Below are 20,465 nucleotides of genomic sequence, written 5' to 3'. Positions count from 1 at the left end.
CAATGTTTATGAGTGCCTGAGAAGGTAAGATATAATTCTACATCTCTTGACACATTGATATAAACCCGCATACACATACACACAAACACCCACAAATCTTCAATCACACCTATACGCATAGTTTGATATAAATATACAATGTATAGAGAGGTCTGGTTTGACTTTTCGTTACGCTGCATTGACTATGATTGGTTGTGTGGCCGCCACAGATATCGCGTATTGTTTTTGGTTAGGCTTTCGCGGTGAAGGGTGATTTAGGGAAAGGGGGAGTGTGGGGAAGTATCTTAACATGTGTATATGGATGCTGGGCCATTGATATGTTCCCCATTCTCTCTCTCTCGTTCCCCTTCACATAAATGAGACAAAGATATGTGTGCACCAACATCAAGCAAAGCATTTAATTGATGATGCCGATCATCATCAAATACCACAAGAATTTCATTGGATATCAAACACCCAAATTTTAATGGGGGGACATTTATTAGAATGAAAAACTTTTACGAAATAATGTGTATTAGGGTGATAACAAATAATGCAAAAAAACAAAACACAAAATAAATAAATTATTTTAAAAAAAATAAGAAAATATTAAAAAAATAATCAAAAAAACTTTCTACTTTAATTAAGAAAATTTCTTATTTTGAAGAAAACAATTTGAGTTCACATTTGTAAAAATGTCCTTAAATGAAGTTCTATATGACCACTTTTAACTAAAACATAATAATTTCGATAGGTTTTATAGGCTACTTTTTTGGAGTGCAAACATAGTTCCCACCTTAATGTGGAATATTAAACCACAGAGAGAATTTTTTCGCTACATCATTCGTCAAGGTTCTGTCTACACAAGATCTTTAGATCCAAGTAAATTACATTATGAAACTTCGATAATCCCTTTCATTATTGGCATTGCCACCCTCATAATAAAAAATCTCTTTAAAGCGACCAAACTTTTTGATCTTGTCATCGTTATTTAAAAATCCTCCATTTAGCCGTCCCCCCACCACACCCTTTAATAACATAGTGTTTGGCAAGCATGTGTTTTGATTTGCATTACATACAAGAAGAGTGTTGCCACACTCATTGCTCGGTTCTTCTCTTCTCAACTGGGTGGCTAATGCTATGCTCTCAAGTACTGGGTGGGTATGTAAAATCTAAAGTAGGTTTACAGCAAAAGAGCACAAGAGAAAATGAACATTCTACATGATTTATGATGTCATTAATTTCCGTTGACAGATAAACATGTTATCGCTGAGTTAGCTGTCGTTGGTTACTAGCAAAGAATTTTGACATTTGGTGCCGCCGCATATATCGAAAAAGAATATTTGCGACAAAAACAGAGGGTTACTAAAAGTATTCATAAATATTTTGATTTAAATGATTTTGGTTCGGGGTGTTGGTTGTTGTGTTTTTTTATAAAATCACTGCGATCATTTCACACATTATATAATGGCATATGAAATAAAACAATAAGAGAGAACAAGAAGAAGAATTGTTAGGCTGCACAACAATAACATAGGAAAAGTCACAAAACATTTACTCATTGTTCTCATTTAGGGCAAAAATCAATGAACAAACAAATTGTTGAAAACAAAAAAAAATGTTTCACTTTTTTGTTTTTGTTTTCCATAGAACAATGAATTTATTTAGATGCCAATATTACAACACAATCATGGATTCGTTTTTACTTTTTGTCTTCATGGAGTAGGTCTACGTCATTAAGGTTTTCTCACAGCATGATCATCATCATTATTCCAAATAGTGGCGCTGGGAATATAATGTCAAGTTAGCTGACTGGTAAACAAAAACAAAATTTACAATAATAGTGGTGGATAAAATTGGCGTTAAATGGTCAAAGCATCAGATTTCAATTAGAATTTTTAATAGTTTTTTTTTTTGGGCACTCAAGGGGGTTTTTCAATGAAATTCTCTTAGGAAAGAAGCCATGGATTAAAGGCCTCTTGTAAACAGGAGATTTTATTTTTTTTTATTTTTTAAAGTTTTTCCCTTACTCACTTTTATTCAATATCTAAGCCGCACACATATTTTAAGCTTCTGCCATTTGTTATTCCCTGTGTTTGTTTTTTAAACTTCTTATTTGATTTCTTTTTTATATTTTTTCTCTTTTATTTATTAGCCCCCTTGCGGCCAGACTTAGAGCCTTATTGTTATAGTACAGGTAAACATTTCGTTCATGATATTATTCCCCTTTCTAACAACTATTCACCAACTAACGTTTGTTTATAAGAAATTGGTAACACTATAGGTTCTATTAACTTTAACATAAACAAAAAAAACTAACACAAATAGTCTGTCACTGGTATAGACTTTTTAGCTAATATAATAGAAAAACACAACACCATAATCTAGAAATTTTTAATACACAGAAAACAAAATTGACCTAATATAAAAGATGATGCAATCACAATGGACTGCATAGTCTAAGTGAGACTGAAATAAAGCGGGATGTCATTTAATCAATACGGCCTAAATTTTTGTAGACAAAATTTATAGAATATTAATGAAGATTTGTGTTTATAATAATTTTAAACAAAATTAAAATTAAATTTAGGCTATTTTTTTTTGGAAATTTAATTAAATTTAGGATGTACTGAACTTTGAAATTTTGAAAAATTCTTCTCAGTGTAGGATGTTCATAGGACTAACTTATAATATCATAAATTACAGATTGCCCATGGTAATAAAGCATATAAAACATTGGCTTTCCTCAAAAAAAGCAACACTAACTATTGTGAATTGCAATTCAAAAATCTTTCAATTGTGAATTAAAAAAATATACAATTTATTGTCCTCCAACCCAGTGTTATCATATGAATAAATCATCTAACTTTTATGTTTTGCTACATCGTTTATTTTCTCTAGCAATCACAATGGTAATACACAATATTTTTTATTGTGATTTAATTGAAATAGCAGATGGTTTGACAGTTTTGCCCCTGTTCCGGAGGGATATGCTTTTTCTTTTAGTTCTTTTAGATTTGCTATCCAGTTTTACAAACACACGGCCGTTATCTTAAATTATGTTTCCTCCAATCACAATAGCATATTATTGTGATTTATTATGATCTATGAAACCTGAAAAAAACCCTCAAAAATCGTACATATCCTATGTTACACTACAGCCTATCACATAAAATCATGCCATAGGCCTAATCGACTACCATTCTGCAATTTTCTATTTTTTTGTTGTTGTATATAAGCACCTATAAATACATTATGTTTTTTCTTTAGCAATTATAATTGTGACGCTTAGACAAAATTCAGAATAGAATATTAATGAAGATTTGTGTTTATAATGAAGGCATTTTGTTTAAAATTAAATTTAGGCTATATTTTTTTTGGAAATTTAATTAAATTTAGGATGTACTGAACTTTGAAATTTTGAAAAATTCTTCTCAGTGTAGGATGTTCATAGGACTAACTTATAATATCATAAATTATATGAAATACAGATTGCCCATAGTAATAAAGCATATAAAACATTGGCTTTCCTCAAAAAAAAAACACTAACTATTGTGAATTACAATTCAAAAATCTTTCAATTGTGAATTTAAAAAATATACAATTTATTGTCCTCCAACCCAGTGTTATCATATGAATAAATCATCTAACTTTTATGTTTTGATACATCGTTTATTTTCTCTAGCAATCACAATGGTAATACACAATATATTTTATTGTGATTTAATTGAAACAGCAGATGGTTTGACAGTTTTACCCCTGTTCCGGAGGGATATGCTTTTTTCTTTTAGTTCTTTTAGATTGGCTATCCAGTGTTACAAACACACGGTCGTTATCTTAAATTATGTTCCCTCCAATCACAATAGCATATTATTGTGATTTATTATGAACTATGAAACCTGAAAAAAACCATCAACCATACATATCCTACGTTACATTACAGCCTATCACATAAAATCATGCCATAGGCCTAATCGACTACAATTCTGCAATTTTCTGTTTTTTGTTGTTGTTGTATATAAGCACCTATAAATACATTATGTTTTTTCTTTAGCAATTATAATTGTGACGCTTAGACAAAATTCAAGTCAACTGTGTTGTTTAATTAATTTCAAGTGAACTGCATATAAATTCATCAAAAAATCACAAATGAGACAAAGCCAAAAACAAAAAAAAAACAACAACCAACTCAACGAAACCATGCGATCTAACAGTGGCGACAACGTTGACAATGTTGGATAACAAAAAAACAAAAATATTCACAAAACTAAAAAAGACACTTTGCATGAAAAAAAAACAAAAAGAAACAAAATAAGTAAAGCGATCGAGCAAAACAAAATGAAAAACAGAAAAAACGTAAGAGATTTCAGGCATAAAATTCGGTGGATGGAAGGGGATTTGACTTAACCCACCATGCCTCCATACCAACAGATTGTGACTGAGGTTGTAGTGCTACCATGGCAACAATGTAGAAAAATCGTTATTGTCTGTTACACTTGGGAAAATAAATGAAGTTAATTGTTTAAATTTAATTTATATCATATTAAATTTAATTATTTTAATTTAATCAACATTTTATTTCTATAGAAAATTTTGTCAAAATTTTGTTTCTATAGAAAATTTTGTCAAAATTTTATTTCTATAGAAAATTTTGTCAAAATTTTATTTCTATAGAAAATTATGTCAAAATTTTATTTCTTTAGAAGATTTTGTCAGAATTTTATTACTATAGAAAATTTTGGCAAAATTTTATTTCTATAGAAAATTTTGTCAATTTTTTTTTTTCTACAGGAATATTTGTCAAAATTTTATTTCTATAGAAAATTTTGTCAAAATTTTATTTCTATAGAAAATTTTGAATAGTTTATTTCTGTAGAAAAGTTTGTCAAAATTTTATTTTTATAGGAAATTTTTGCAAAATTTTATTTCTATAGAAAATTTTATTTCTATAGAAAATTTTGTCAAAATTTTATTTCTATAGAAAATTTTGTCACAACTTTATTTCTATAGAAAATTTTGTCAAAATTTTATTTCTATAGAAAATTTTGTCAAAATTTTATTTCTATAGAAAATTTTGTCAAAATTTTATTTCTATAGAAAATTTTTGCAAAATTTTATTTCTATAGAAAATTTTGGCAAAATTTTCTTTCTATAAAAATGTGTGCAAAATTTTTTTTCTATAGAAAATCTTAGCAAAAGTTATTTCTATAGAAAATTTTGTCAAAATTTTATTTCTATAGAAAATTTTGTCAAAATTTTGTTTCTATAGAAAATTTTATCAAAATTTTATATCTATAGAAAATTTTGAATAGTTTATTTCTGTAGAAAAGTTTGTCAAAATTTTATTTTTATAGGACATTTTTGCAAAACTTTATTTCTATAGAAAATTTTGTCAAAATTTTATTTCTATAGAAAATTTTGTCAAAATTTTATTTCTATAGAAAAGTTTGTCAAAATTTTATTTCTATAGAAAATTTTGTCAAAATTGTATTTCTACAAAAAATGTTCTCAATACCTTATTTTCATGAAAATTTTGTCAAAATTTTATTTCTATAGAAAATTTTGTCAACATTTTATTTCTATAGAAATTTTAGACAAAATTATATTTTTATAGAAAATTTTGTCAAAATTGTATTTCTATAAAAAATGTTCTCAATATTTTATTTCTATAGAAAATTTTTTCAAAATTTTATTTCTATAGAAAATTTTGGCAAAATTTTCTTCCTATAAAAATGTGTGCAAAATTTTTTTTCTATAGAAAATCTTAACAAAAGTTATTTCTATAGAAAATTTTGTCGAAATTTTATTTCTATAGAAAATTTTTTCAAAATTTTATTTCTAGAGAAAATTTTGTCAAAATTTTATTTCTATAGAAAATTTTGTAAAAATTTTATTTCTTTAGAAAATTTTGTCAAAATTTTATTTCTATAGAAAATTTTGTCAAAATTTTATTTCTACAGAAAATTTTGTCAAAATTTTATTTCTATAGAAAATTTTGCCAACATTTTATTTCTATAGAAAATTTTGTCAAAATTTTATTTCTATAGAAAATTTTGTCAAAATTTTATTTCTATAGAAAATTTTGTCAAAATTTTATTTCTATAGAAAATCTTGGCAAAATTTTATTTCTATAGAAAATTTTGTTAAAATTTTATTACTATAGAAAATTTTGGCAAAATTTTATTTCTATAGAAAATTTTGTCAAAATTTATTTCTATAGAAAATTTTGTCAAAATTTAATTTCTATAGAAAAATTTGTGAAAATTTTATGACTATAGAAAATTTTGGCAAAATTTTATTTCTATAGAAAATTTTGTCAACATTTTATTTCTACAGAAAATTTGGTCCGAAGTTTATTCCTATAGGAAATTTTTGCAAAATTTTATTTCGCAGTGTACAATCCAATATGTCTACATTTATTTTCTAGTATTTTGATTTGTAAAAAAAAACGAACAGCATAAACATTAAAAGTAACATTTAATCAAGCTCTATGTATGTAACTATGTTCAAGGCAATATGAGTAAAATACAAAAGAAAAACTAAATTGACTTTGCAATTGTAACGAAGGGGGAAAACTACAATGTCATTATTAAGGGGTTGTGCCACCAGACAAATGGCATGAAATCAAGGGACCGAGATTTTTCCCCTTTTAGGCCTGGCAGGTTTCTTACACACACACACACACACAGAAATGTAGTAAAAAAATCAAACATTTAAAATTTAGTTTTAAAAATTGGATTTATTTTCTCTGTCTATGAAAAAAAAAACCCTAAAACTGACAGTTCCATTTGAAAATAAGGGACCAAAAGAAATAAAACTAAACTATCGGCCATTAAAAGCCTAATTAATATTGTCTTTATATAAAAAGAAAAAAAAGACATTGAAAAGAATAAAAACGCCACATATCATAAACTATAAATTCTGGGAAATTGGCAAAAACAATCGACACCATTGTCTCTACGATTTTTTTTGTGTTTCTCTACCATCAACCAATATGGATGGATATAGGAACGTACCGACGACATATGGATGGACGAACCGTCGATTGGGATGGCCATTTCATAGAATGTTGAAATGAACAACAACACTAACGTAAAAAAAATATTTCGAAAGAGATTCGTTTTTTTTTTGTTAACATTTGCAATACCTCGAAACCCAGAGGGTGGGTTTAAATAACGACAATGTTAAATTAAAAAAAAATTGCACACAGAGCTTTTTCTTGTTATTGTCGTCATCGCTGTTTTATTTTTAGGAAGAACACATTAACATTAAATCACACAAACAACACACACAGTCAATGCAGATTTTTTTAATCGGAAAAAACCCCATATTTTTTTCATTTATTCTGGGAATAGGTATATTGAAGAAAATACAATGGTTCTGATAAAATAAAAATAATAATAACAAAAACAAAAAACGACACTTAAACAGAATCGCCAACTACTAATCAAAATGGAATGAAAATTAACACTAAAACCCAAGCTAAAGTCTGTCATTAAGCCCTGTGAGATGGGAAATGACAATAATAGATAAATATTACAAATTAAAAAAAAAGGAAAACAAAATATAGAGGGGAACCCTTCAAACATGGATATTCTGAAAAGCGGTTACCTTTCAAAAGTAGGTAATTTTATTGGAGACCTTTGCTATATTATCACACGAAATTAACCTCTTATAAGGTGGCCCATGTGGCCAACATATAGGCCATTCACTTCTCAGTGGTTCCATTGTAAATTGAAAAATATGTAGAAACACTCTCTGGCATAACCCTTTGGAAGTCACATATCCCTAGATGGCATCCCTATTTTCTATATTTTTTTTTTTAAAGAAATAAGTTGGCAAAATAATATTTTGTATGACTTTACCTTGTCATTGAGCTTAACATGGAATCGGGCAGCACTCATTGATAAGAGAGAAGTTCACCAATGTGGTATCACAATGGACTGAATAGTCTAAGTGAGCCTGATGCATCGGGCTGCCACCTAACCTAACCTATGACTTTACCAAAAATATCCGCCTATGTCATCATTCGAAAAACTGGAATATGCAACCTCCCACTACACTCCCAAACAGCGTTGCAAAATAAAAAAACAGATAAACGCAAAATATTTTTTAATCTTTAGAGCTTTGAACTATGTGGAAAACCTTATTCTGGCAGCAAGAGCTAAATACAAAACCCATATCCATATTTCAATAGAAACATTCCGAAAATTAAAAAGGTTAAAAACCGCTAAAAAAACACATTGACATTCTTTTTTCCTCCAAAAGACTTAAAAAAAATCACATCTAATGAAAAAAGGAGAAATTGGCAACGATGCTCCCAAACCCACTCACTATATCTATAATATAAACAGAGTACAATCCTATTATTCTTATTGCTTTAACTCACTCTCTTGGTTTGAATTCTCTTCAAGTTACTCTCATACTTATTTCCCAATGCAAGCATAATAAAAGCTAAACACTAGAACACACAACTATTCAAACAACTGCTACTCAAACTAAAATAACACCACGAAAACGTTGATATCATTCAAAAAATGAAAATTAATCGATTTAAAAGCTTAATGCAATTGGCTATATCTAAAATTTTCTTTCGTTTGATACCAAATTTACTCAGCAAAACTGTCGTGTGCGTCCGCAATATGTACAAAAAAAAAACATTTAACATTAATATCAAGATAATACACTCAACCTATTCTTACCCCCAAAGATGGAGAAATTCCTCAATTTGGTTTGATTACTATTGCAATAACCCACATAGGATTTTCAAGTGACTTTCGTGGTAGCAACATCAATACCCCTTTTCGAAAAACGTCATATCAAATCATGGCATCCCTATTTCAGTAGCTACATTGAAAGAAAGATTTTTCTTTTGTGAAGAACGATAATTTTAGATAAACAAAGTTTTCTTCAACAGCAAAAAATGGTTCTTTACAAGCACATAAAAAAGCATAGCGACAATAGTCGACTTTTTTTGATCATAAAAAAAATAGTTTACCTCAAAAGGTAATTTCGTTTGTCGTAAATTCTGTTCCGGAGGAAAGAATTTGTTTCTTTGGGTGTATATATTTAACTTAATATATTGCTATTTGTTTTTCCAAATGGTATTAGTTTTTATAAATAAATTTAATTTCGCAAAATAATATTTTGAAAAACATTTGCAAAAATATCCAGCTATCTCATAATTTTAGAAACTGAAACATCCAACCACCCACTACACCCCCACCCAAACCCACTCTATCTATAATATAAACAGAGTAATATTCTGTTATGGTAATTACTGTAACTCACTCTTTTGATTTGCATTCTCTTAGAGTGACTCTCAAACTTATTTCTCAGTGCAAGCACAACAAAAGCCTAACGCAACTACACACACACACACACAACCATCCAAACAACAGCTATTAAAACTAACATAGTAACCAGAAAAACGCTGATATTTTTTAAAAAATGCAATTTTCTTCTCTACAAATTAAACGATTTAAAAACTTAATGCAATTCACCATATCTACAGAAAATTTCCTTTCATTTGATCCTAAATTTGCTCAGCAAAACCCTCGTATGTGCCCACAATATGTACGCAAAAAAGAATTTGTGACGTATTAATATACAATCTAAGTTTAATAAACTCCTATTATTAGTCTTTTTGTATTAATTTTTCTTTATTATTGTATATTTTTTTCAGTGTTCTATATACTTATATTTTCCTTCATTATTGTTTTGTAATTTATTATTATTGTTGAAAACAAACATTTTGTTTGTTTATTTACTCAGCCATATGTTTCAAATCAATGTTACCACCTGTTGTCAATTCAGTGACCAGTGAAATCCTTGACTATCAAAATCCCTGGTCTTTGCTGACAGATACAAATAGAATAGTTTAGCTTTTGATGTTTTGACAAGAAACAAATTTGACAAATATTTTCTTTGATCCAAACTGTCATATTAATTAACAAATTAGTCACAATACACTGACCATAATCCATGACCAAGCACACATACCCACACACAAAAATGTAGAAAAATTATCTATACAAATTAATTTTGATGGGCTCATTAACTTTTGAAAAAATTTTGACAGAAAAAAAATATAAATTAAATAAAAAACAAAATATATATTAAATGTTTTTTTTTCTCTAATCTGGGAAAATTTTATAATTAATAAATTTTCAAAAAAAAAATTAAGATGAAAAAAGGTATTATATACATGCCAAAACAAAATATTATAAAAAACAAACACAAAAAAATAAATAAGTTCAAAAAATCAGTGATGCATTCTAAACCAATTACAGAGGCAATTAACAATTGTTAACTAAGTAGAACCAATTTAAGATGGTCCGACGGTCGTTGGGCCAAGCAAAACGACCGCTAGATAGATTAGACTATCTATTGAAAAACGCAAAAAATAATATATAAATTATGAATAGATTAGAGCAAAAAAAATCCAGTCAAGAATGAACAAAAAAGTCTAGACACAACTGTAAAGAGGACCCATAGAGAGTTTTCGCATGACATTTGAAAAATTTGTATTGAGTTGTGAGTAAATACCTGATGACAAATATATAAAACACGATTTGAAATAGACATTATCTGTGAAAGTAAAATTGATCACTAATTTTAGATTGATTTTTTGTTATTCTTTATTAAACTGATCAGAGGAATATTTATATGTCTTTCCCATCGCTTGTCTCATTGACTGTCGCTAAGCTTGATTTTTTGCTAATTTAACATTGAATGTTTTGTTTTGTTTTTTTGCAAATAATTTGATTTCAAAATAAATCACAGCGAGATTGTGAGGCATTTCAAATTTATACAACAACAAAATTGACATTATACAAAAACAAAAGAGCATAATTAAGTCAAGTGTACAATGCTCTCATTTTATGCGTAATTGAATTTAACAAATTGTAGAATATTATAAAATTAAAGAAAAAACAAACAAAAATAAATAAATAAAATTGCGAAAAGTTCTAAAACAACAACTGTGTAAACCTCAAACAAACTTGTGTGAAATCGAATTAAATGAAGTGCATAAGAAATTTGTAAAAATAATAAAAATTTAAAAGCCCATGACTCAGGTCGTTGAGAGGGTTATTCTAATTTGCTAGATGATAAAATGAAAAATGTTTATTTTTAAATATATAAGCATTTTTCTTTAAAAATATTATTGAAAAAGTAAACACGAAAATTTTTTTTTCTGATTCTATCACGATATTAATTGATCCGAAAAATTTTTTAATTGAATTGTTTTCATTCACAGAAATTATAGTATAAATTAAAAAAAATAATTTTAAGTCAATTAAAAAATTAATTGATACGATTAATTTTGTGAGTGATTTTTCAGTTCAATTAAAAAATTTTTTGAATCATTTAAAATTTTTAATTGAATATTTTTTAAAACTCAATGAAGACTTTAATTGGAAAAATTTTAGTGAAATTTTTTTCTGTGTAGGGGTTACTTTTGAACGATGAGGATTTGTGATAAAAATCAAAATTTCGATTTTTTTACTTTTTTTATGAAAAAAAAAATTTTAAGACTTTAATTGGAAAAATTCTCGTACAATTTTTTTTTCTGTGTAGGTTGCTTTTGAACGATGAGGATTTGTGATCAAAATCAAAAATTAGATTTTTTGATTTTTGTATGATATATATTTTTTTTTTTAATTTAAATTAATTTAAACTAATTGATTTAATGTATAATTAAATTTTAACTTAATTTAAACAATTTAATTCGATTACGTTTGATTTATCTTAATTCATTTTAGCTTGATTTAATTTAGAATAATTTAAATAATTATAATTAAATTGATAAATCTTACATTAACAAAGGTCGAATAAAAGAAAAATTATTTAGTGAAAAAAATATATTTTAATTTAATTTTATTTTATTTGATGTAATTTGATTTTATATAAATGAACTGACTTTTTTTCATGGATTTTTTTCTGTGTAGGTTACTTTTGAACGATGAGGATTCGTGATCAAAATCAAAAATTAGATTTTTTGATTTATTTAAATTAATTTAAATTAAAAAAATATATATCATAAATATTTTTTTTAATTTAAATTAATTTAAATTAAATTGATTTAATTTAATTTATAACTAAACTTTAACTTAATTTAAACAATTTAATTCGATTACGTTTGATTTATTTTAATTCATTTTAGCTTGATTTCATTTAGAATAATTTAAATAATTATAATTAAATTGATAAATCTTACATTAACAAAAGTCGAATAAAAGAAAAATTATTTAGTGAAAAAAAAAAATATTTTAATTTATTTTTATTTTATTTGATGTAATTTGATTTTATATAAATTAAATGAATTTGTTTCGTGACTTTTTTTTCTGTGTAGGTTACTTTTGAACGATGAGGATTTATGATTAAAATCAAAAATTAGATTTTTTGATTTATTTAAATTAATTTAAATTAAAAAAAATATATGTCAAATATTTTTTTAAATTAAATTAAATTAATTTAATTTATAATTAAACTTTAACTTAATTTAAACAATTTAATTCGATTACGTTTAATTTATTTTAATTCATTTTAGCTTGATTTAATTTAGTGTAATTTCATTAAATAGATAAATCTTACATTAACAAAGGTCGAATAAAAGAAAAATTATTTAGTGAAAAAAAATATATTTTAATTTAATTTAAATTTACTTGATGTAATTTGAGTTTATATAAATGAACTGACATTGTTCGTGATTTTTTTCTCTGTATAGATTACTTTTGAACAATGAGGATTTGTGATCAAAATCAAAAATTCGATTTTTTACTTTTTTATGATATTTTTTTAATTTAAATTAATTTAAATTAAAATGATTTAATGTATAATTAAACTTTAACTTAATTTAAACAATTTAATTCGATTACGTTTAATTTATTTTAATTCATTTTAGCTTGATTTAATTTGGAATAATTTAATTAATTATAATTAAATTGATAAATCTTACATTAACAAAGGTGGAATAAAAGAAAAATTATTTAGTGAAAAAAAAAATATATATTTTAATTTAATTTAACTTTTTTTGATGTAATTTGAGTTTATATACATGAACTGACTTTTTTTCATGGATTTTTTTCTGTGTAGGTTACTTTTTAACGATGAGGATTCGTGATCAAAATCAAAAATTAGATTTTTTGATTTATTTAAATTAATTTAAATTAAAAAAAAATATATATATATATATATATATATATATATCATAAATATTTTTTTAATTTAAATTAATTTAAATTAAATTGATTTAATGTATAATTAAACTTTAACTTAATTTAAACAATTTAATTCGATTACGTTTAATTTATTTTAATTCATTTTAACTTGATTTAATTTAGTATAATTTCATTTAATTGATAAATCTTACATTAACAAAGGTCGAATAAAAGAAAATTTATTTAGTGAAAAAAAATATATTTTAATTTAATTTAATTTTATTTGATGTAATTTGAGTTTATATAAATGAACTGACTTTGTTTCGTGATTTTTTTTTCTGTGTAGGTTATTTTTGAACAATGATGATTTGTGATCAAAATCAAAAATTCGATTTTTTGACTTTTTTATGATATATTTTTTTTTAATTTAAATTAATTTAAATTAAATTGATTTAATGTATAATTAAACTTTAACTTAATTTAAACAATTTAATTCGATTACGTTTAATTTATTTTAGTTCATTTTAGCTTGATTTAATTTAGTATAATTTAATTAATGTGATAAATCTTACATTAACAAAGTTGGAATAAAAGAGAATTTATTTAGTGAAAAAAAAAATTGATTTTAATTTAATTTAATTTTACTTGATGTAATTTGAGTTTATATAAATGAACTGACTTTGTTTCGTGATTTTTTTCTGTGTAGGTTACTTTTGAACAATGATGATTTGTGATCAAAATCAAAAATTCGATTTTTTGACTTTTTTATGATATTTTTTTTTAATTTAAATTAATTTAAATTAAATTGATTTAATGTATAATTAAGCTTTAACTTAATTTAAACAATTTAATTCGATTGCGTTTAATTTATTTTAATTCATTTTAGCTTGATTTAATTTGGAATAATTTAATTAAATTGATAAATCGTACATTAACAAAGGTGGAATAAAAGAAAAATTATTTAGTGAAAAAAAATATATTTTAATTTAATTTAACTTTTTTGATTTAATTTGAGTTTATATAAATGAACTGACTTTGTTCCGTTTTTTTTTCTGTGTAGGTTACTTTTGAACAATGAGGATTTGTGATCAAAATCAAAAATTCGATTTTTTTACTTTTTTATGATAATTTTTTTTTAAATTTAAATTAATTTAAATTAAATTGATTTAATGTATAATTAAACTTTAACTTAATTTAAACAATTTAATTCGATTACCTTTAATTCATTTTAGCTTGATTTAATTTGGAAAAATTTAATTAATTATAATTAAATTGATAAATCTTACATTAACAAAGGTGGAATACAAGAAAAATTATTTGGTGAAAAAATATATATTTTAATTTAATTTTATTTGATGTAATTTTATATAAATGAACTTTATATAAATGAATTTTATATAAATGATTTTATATAAATGAACTGACTTTGTTTCGTTATTTTTTTTTCTGTATAGGTTACTTTTGAACAATGAGGATTTGTGATTAAAATCAAAAATTAGATTTTTTTGATTTTTTATGACATTTTTTTAATTTAAATTAAATTGATTTAATGTATAATTAAACTTTAACTTAATTTAAACAATTTAATTCGATTGCGTTTAATTTATTTTAATTCATTTTGGCTTGATTTAATTTAGTATAATTTCATTAAATAGATAAATCTTACATTAACAAAGGCCGAATAAAAGAAAAATTATGTAGTGAAAAAAATATATATTTTAATTTAATTTAATTTTATTTGATGAAATTTAATTTTATATAAATTAACTGACTTGACTTTAGTGATTTTTTCTCTGTGTAGGTTACTTTTGAACAATGAGGATTCGTGATCAAAATCAAAAAATTGATTTCTAGATTTTTTATGATATTTTTTTTTAATTTAAATTAATTTAAATTAAAATGATTTAATGTATAATTAAACTTTAACTTAATTTAAACAATTTATTACGTTTAATTTATTTTAATTCATTACGTTTAATTTATTTTAATTCATTTTAGTTTGATTTAATTTAGTATAATTTCATTAAATTGATAACTCTTACATTAACAAAGGTTGAATAAAAAAAAATTATTTAGTGAAAAAAATATATATTATAATTTAATTTGATGTAATTTGATTTTATCTAAATGAACTGACTTTAACAAAGTCGCCTAAATTTTTTCCACATTTGGGAGGTTTCTACCTGTGAGAATTTAATTTTAATGTGATAATATATCAAACGTCTTACGAAAGTTGTCCGTTTTTCAGAGTGTCCAAGTTTGAGAGGTTTCATTGTAGTTTTTTTGTTGTATAAGAAAAATTCATATATTCAAAATTTTTGATTTTTTTTATCATTCATTCAATTCATTCATTTATAAATAATTTTTTTTTCACTTTTTATTTAATGCAACATTAACAATTGAACGTGTTTTACTAAAAGTATGCAAAGAAAGCAAGCAAACAAAAATATATTTCAGGCCAACCTAAACAAAATAACATGAGAAAGATTTAATGTTTTTTTATTTTTGTGTGTTTTTGTTTTAAGAACTTTAAGATTTGAGATTAAAAATACAATGAAAACTAAAATGAGTCATTTCACTAAGATTAAATTATAACGTCAGAAAAAATCATATGCCTTTCAGTCTAAATCCCAACAGCTGACTGAAAAAACAGCGAAAATTATCATCAAACCTCCAAAGAAACACAAAGTAACTTAGTCACCCAACTAATCTTAGACTTGGGAAAATTTATTCCAAACTCTATGCGAAGATGATGGGGGCGAAGTGCAAAACATTGTAAAGTCTCAAAACAATGATCGGTGTTTTTTTTTTTTTGGTTTGTTGAGGTAGGTAAAGGCAACCAAAAGGCACCATGGTAGACATGAGAAGAGTGAAAAATTCAATGTTAGACATAATGATTGAAATTAAATTTTGAATAGGCTTTTGTTTTGGCGCGTATAAATTTTCGTCTTGTTTTTTTACACTTGGCCTTCTGATTTGATTGACCTTTGTACAAATGGCTGGGGCAGACAAGGGCAAGCAAATTTAGAATAAGCAAAGAGTCAAGACTATTTACTATTAATTGAAGATGGCAACAACAACAACAACGACGAAAATTGTAATTACAATAAACATTAAAAATATTTGGAAAAAAATAAACAGATGTTTTTACCAATTGTCAGAGTCAGCATTACCCTAACCACCCTAGCAAAGAAGTAAGTCCAGACGACACCACTAAAGCCAATATCAGCAGTAAGACTTAAGGGACGATAAACCTTAACAACAGACATGCTTGTGTAAGGTTTATGTATGCTGTTAATTTATTTCTATCTATCTGTCTGTCCGTCCGTCTGTCCTTAAACCTTAAGCCATGCTCATCGTTCCATGTCAATATAAAATTCCCCATACAATGTCACAGGTTTGCTAACATGCAACTTCCCCTGTTTTCATTTCACTTGAAAGTGGTAATAATGCTCACCAGTTGATATGCTGCCATCAAACGAGCACACACATAGTCATCAATTTAGCCAAAAATAACCATCATTTGGTAGCAAATATTCCCTGGATACTGGGTTCCTCGTCAAGCGTTCTTGGGAAATTATTGGACAGTATCAAAAATAAAAGTCACTCATTTCGATCCCATGAGTATTTAGTCACCACTGAATTTTAGATCACCTCTCAACTTATCCCTTAGAATGACCTCCCTTCAAAAACGAAAAAAAAAAATCAAAACTCACAACTCATTTGTTAGGCCAAAATGAACAAATAGTGTCCGTTTAAAATGTTTTCGTTTCGTGAAACAATTTATATGTCAATGGTACGAATTGAATTGAAGCGATAAATTTGTAACGGTGACTGGATTTTATGGGGTGGAACCATCCTTAAAATTATTCCAGTTCTTAAAGCCCTTTAAAACTATTAATGATTGTATTAAGGGGAAATAACTAGAAAGCAAGTAAAATAAACGAAAGGTTTATGATTTTTTTTTTTAATTTTCCAAACACGATAATGGGACCTAAGGAGGAATAATTTTTATTTTTCCAGATATTTAATTTAATTCAATTTAATTCAATTCAATTTAATTTAATTTAATTTAATTCAATTTAATTTAATTTAATTTAATTTAATTTAATTTAATTTAATTTAATTTAATTTAATTTAATTTAATTTAATTTAATTTAATTTAATTTAATTTAATTTAATTTAATTTAATTTAATTTAATTTAATTTAATTTAATTTAATTTAATTTAATTTAATTTAATTTAATTTAATTTAATTTAATTTAATTTAATTTAATTTAATTTAATTTAATTTAATTTAATTTAATTTAATTTAATTTAATTTAATTTAATTTAATTTAATTTAATTTAATTTAATTTAATTTAATTTAATTTAATTTAATTTAATTTAATTTAATTTACTTTAATTTAATTTAATTTAATTTAATTTAATTTAATTTAATTTAATTTAATTTAATTTAATTTAATTCAATTTAATTTAATTTAATTTACTTTAATTTAATTTAATTTAATTTAATTTAATTTAATTTAATTTAATTTAATTTAATTCAATTTAATTTAATTTAATTTAATTTAATACAAATAATATACTGGAAATGTGAAGTTCATTCATTGTCACCATAACAAATTAAACCTAAAGATCAAATCAAGCTAAATTATTTCAAAACAACCATCCTATTGATCGACCTTTTCATATGGATTAAAGGCTCTGACAAATTCTCTATAGACTTGTACTTATCATTAAGTATAGGCTACTTTATCTACTCACGCCTATGTCAAAGAGTACCTGTTGTAAAACTATATGCCCATGAGATAAATGTGGGTGCAGAGATCAGACTCACTCACTACCGTTGCATTTTAGTGTTTTGTCTTTGTAAAACCAACCATTTATCCATCTGTCTACATTTACTCAGACAAATAACAAACATTTTGCGCTCCTTCTTTTTTTTTGGGTTATAAACGTAAATGGTTAAATAAATAGCAAAACAATTCAACGATGCATAGCAGCTGCCATCCAAATGTCCTACACACTAAATCGCCCCAGCCCGTTTGGTGTAAACATTGTCATTATTATTATCCTCATATACTCATGACAGAGAAAATAGATGATGATCCTCATCATAATCATTATGGTTGTCTGCTACTGTTGTGTATAGAGTCGAGTGGTGTTTGCCCCGAAGAAGAGCTAGCATGCGAGCACACCTTTACGAGGATATAGCGGAACAAAGAGTCAGCACAAGCAAAAACAAAACAAAAAAGGGATCTTGAATGAACAATGACAGACATCTGCATTGAGTAGCTAACTAAATGAAGAATGTCGATAAAAATGAAATGAAAATATCTAGCTGAGTTGAGTATAGATTTTGCGCCTGTGCGCATTGTGGCATGTAAACAAAATAATAGCAGCACTTATGTGAGATGATAATAAAAACCCAAGTGAATGACTACAATAAGTCAGACTTGTGTGTGTTCAATGTTCTCTCTGCTCTTCTGCTCTCCGAAACGTTTACATTGTACTCGAATATTGACTACCATACCTTTTTACCTTTTTATTGTGTGTAAATTTTTCTACAGTTTTAAGTGTATTTGCTTTTGTCTGACCCTGTGATGAGTTATTTTTCTCCCTTTTTTTTTGAAGTCTATGAGGATAATAATGATATCGTAACGGTGGTGGAACGAACAGTGGCTTTTTCTAAAGTGCCAATATCAATAGACCTTCTCGTAAATGATGTGTTTTTTCATCTACCTTTTATTCAAGTGTTTGTAGTTGCATTAACACATGTTAACTCTTAACTTAATGATGTCTCTTTGACATTAAATAACAAAGGAAGAGATGGAGAGAGCGGAGAGTTAGAGAAAGCATACACTTGCCATATCAATTGAAATGGGGAGTCAAGAGATCTTGATGTGGTTTAATATTTTTTGGGTTATTATGATTTTTGTTTTTATTAATAGCGAGAGTTAAATGAATTTGAGGGAATTGCAAATTGTAACAGGAGTTATATTAAGGCAACTAAATGACGTTTTCATCTAACTTTTATTCATGTGTTTTTAGCTGCATTAACACATATTAACTCTTAACTGTAGTGATGGCTCTTTGAGATTAACATAGAAAGAGTGGGAGAGTACTGTTGTAACATGGAAAGCAGACACTTGCTGTATTAATTGTGTGAAGAGATCACCCAGAGAAAGGTTTGGTTGAAATTCGATCACGACAATAAAAAGATAGTTGAGGCCCATTAGTTTTAGTTGTATGAACCATATGTCAGTTATTTCTTTTATTTAATATTTGGTATAACCAATAAAATATCAATACAGTCAAATGCTAGTACTCACGACCAAATATTGGTTGTTATAAATCTATTAATTAAAATCAACTTTCATTCTGTTCCGTACTGTTGTGTTACCAGATTTATTTTTTAAAATTGTCTCGGAAACCGACAGAAAGTTTGTACTATAAATAAATTGGTTGTGATAACAAATTTGGTAGTTATTAGTGGGACATGTTGCTGCAACATTTATTTGGAAAAAGTCTCATGTCTCGAATATTTATTGAAGACAAGGAAAATTCCCAATAGTTTATTGCTTGAAAAAGTTGGGAAATTATGGAAAATCCAGGAGTTTGCGCACAGTTATGACCAACTTTATTAAAAGGATTGAAGGTCAATTCTTTAGATGGTCCTTCCTATACCAAAGGTAATGCTCATCAAAAAGTTAGTGTTGAAGACAAACAGCCTAAATCTGACTTTGTGAGAGAGTCCAACTTTTAAGCAACACCAAGATTATTAACGCTTTCGTACCTCAAGTTCGGACACCAATAATAGTCTGTTTCAAAGGGAAGGAAAAAGAATTATTCAAAACGTTTGTAATATGAAGAAATTATTGAATTTCAGTTCACCCATCATGTAATGGCCGGTAAAAATCCGAAATTTGATAATAGGAACAGTCAACAAGACCACTTTCTTTAGTTGCAGCATATTATTCTAGAAAACTCGAATATTTGCAAATGAAAATACAGGTAAGTTTTCGACGGGAGAAATTGTTATAAACTTTTCATGGTTCTTAGTTATAGGAACAACCCCAAAATTGAATCCTTGTTCCGAACATCATTCGAATGGATGGAGAAATCCGACTTCTGTCTTATGCGCTTTACAGACTATCAGTTATTCCGGACGGAATGTCGGTGTTTGTAAAGAATCTTACAATGTGTCGGATCGATACGGCTTGTCGGCGATGACTAAATAATCGGTAAATGTGTTATCGATCCCATAAACATGCAGCAGTATCGATTATGCCTTCGGACTTAACTTATAATGTGCATAA

The 20,465-nt window shown here is 25.9% G+C and overlaps 1 protein-coding gene across 1 annotated transcript in view; it reads left to right on the top strand.

Annotated features, from left to right (window-relative positions):
- Nucleotides 1-20,465, top strand: part of Poxm (paired box pox-meso) — a 130,785-nt gene that overhangs the window by 59,191 nt on the left and 51,129 nt on the right. Inside the window, 1 exon segment of the mRNA XM_075292238.1 lies at nt 2,135-2,176. Coding sequence (XP_075148353.1) covers nt 2,135-2,176 — 42 coding nt within the window.

Source organism: Haematobia irritans, chromosome 1 (assembly GCF_050003625.1).
Source record: "Haematobia irritans isolate KBUSLIRL chromosome 1, ASM5000362v1, whole genome shotgun sequence".
NCBI classification, from domain to species: Eukaryota; Metazoa; Arthropoda; class Insecta; order Diptera; family Muscidae; genus Haematobia; species Haematobia irritans.
Note: the sequence above shows the minus strand (reverse complement) of the source record. Positions and strands in the feature narration are given on the sequence as shown.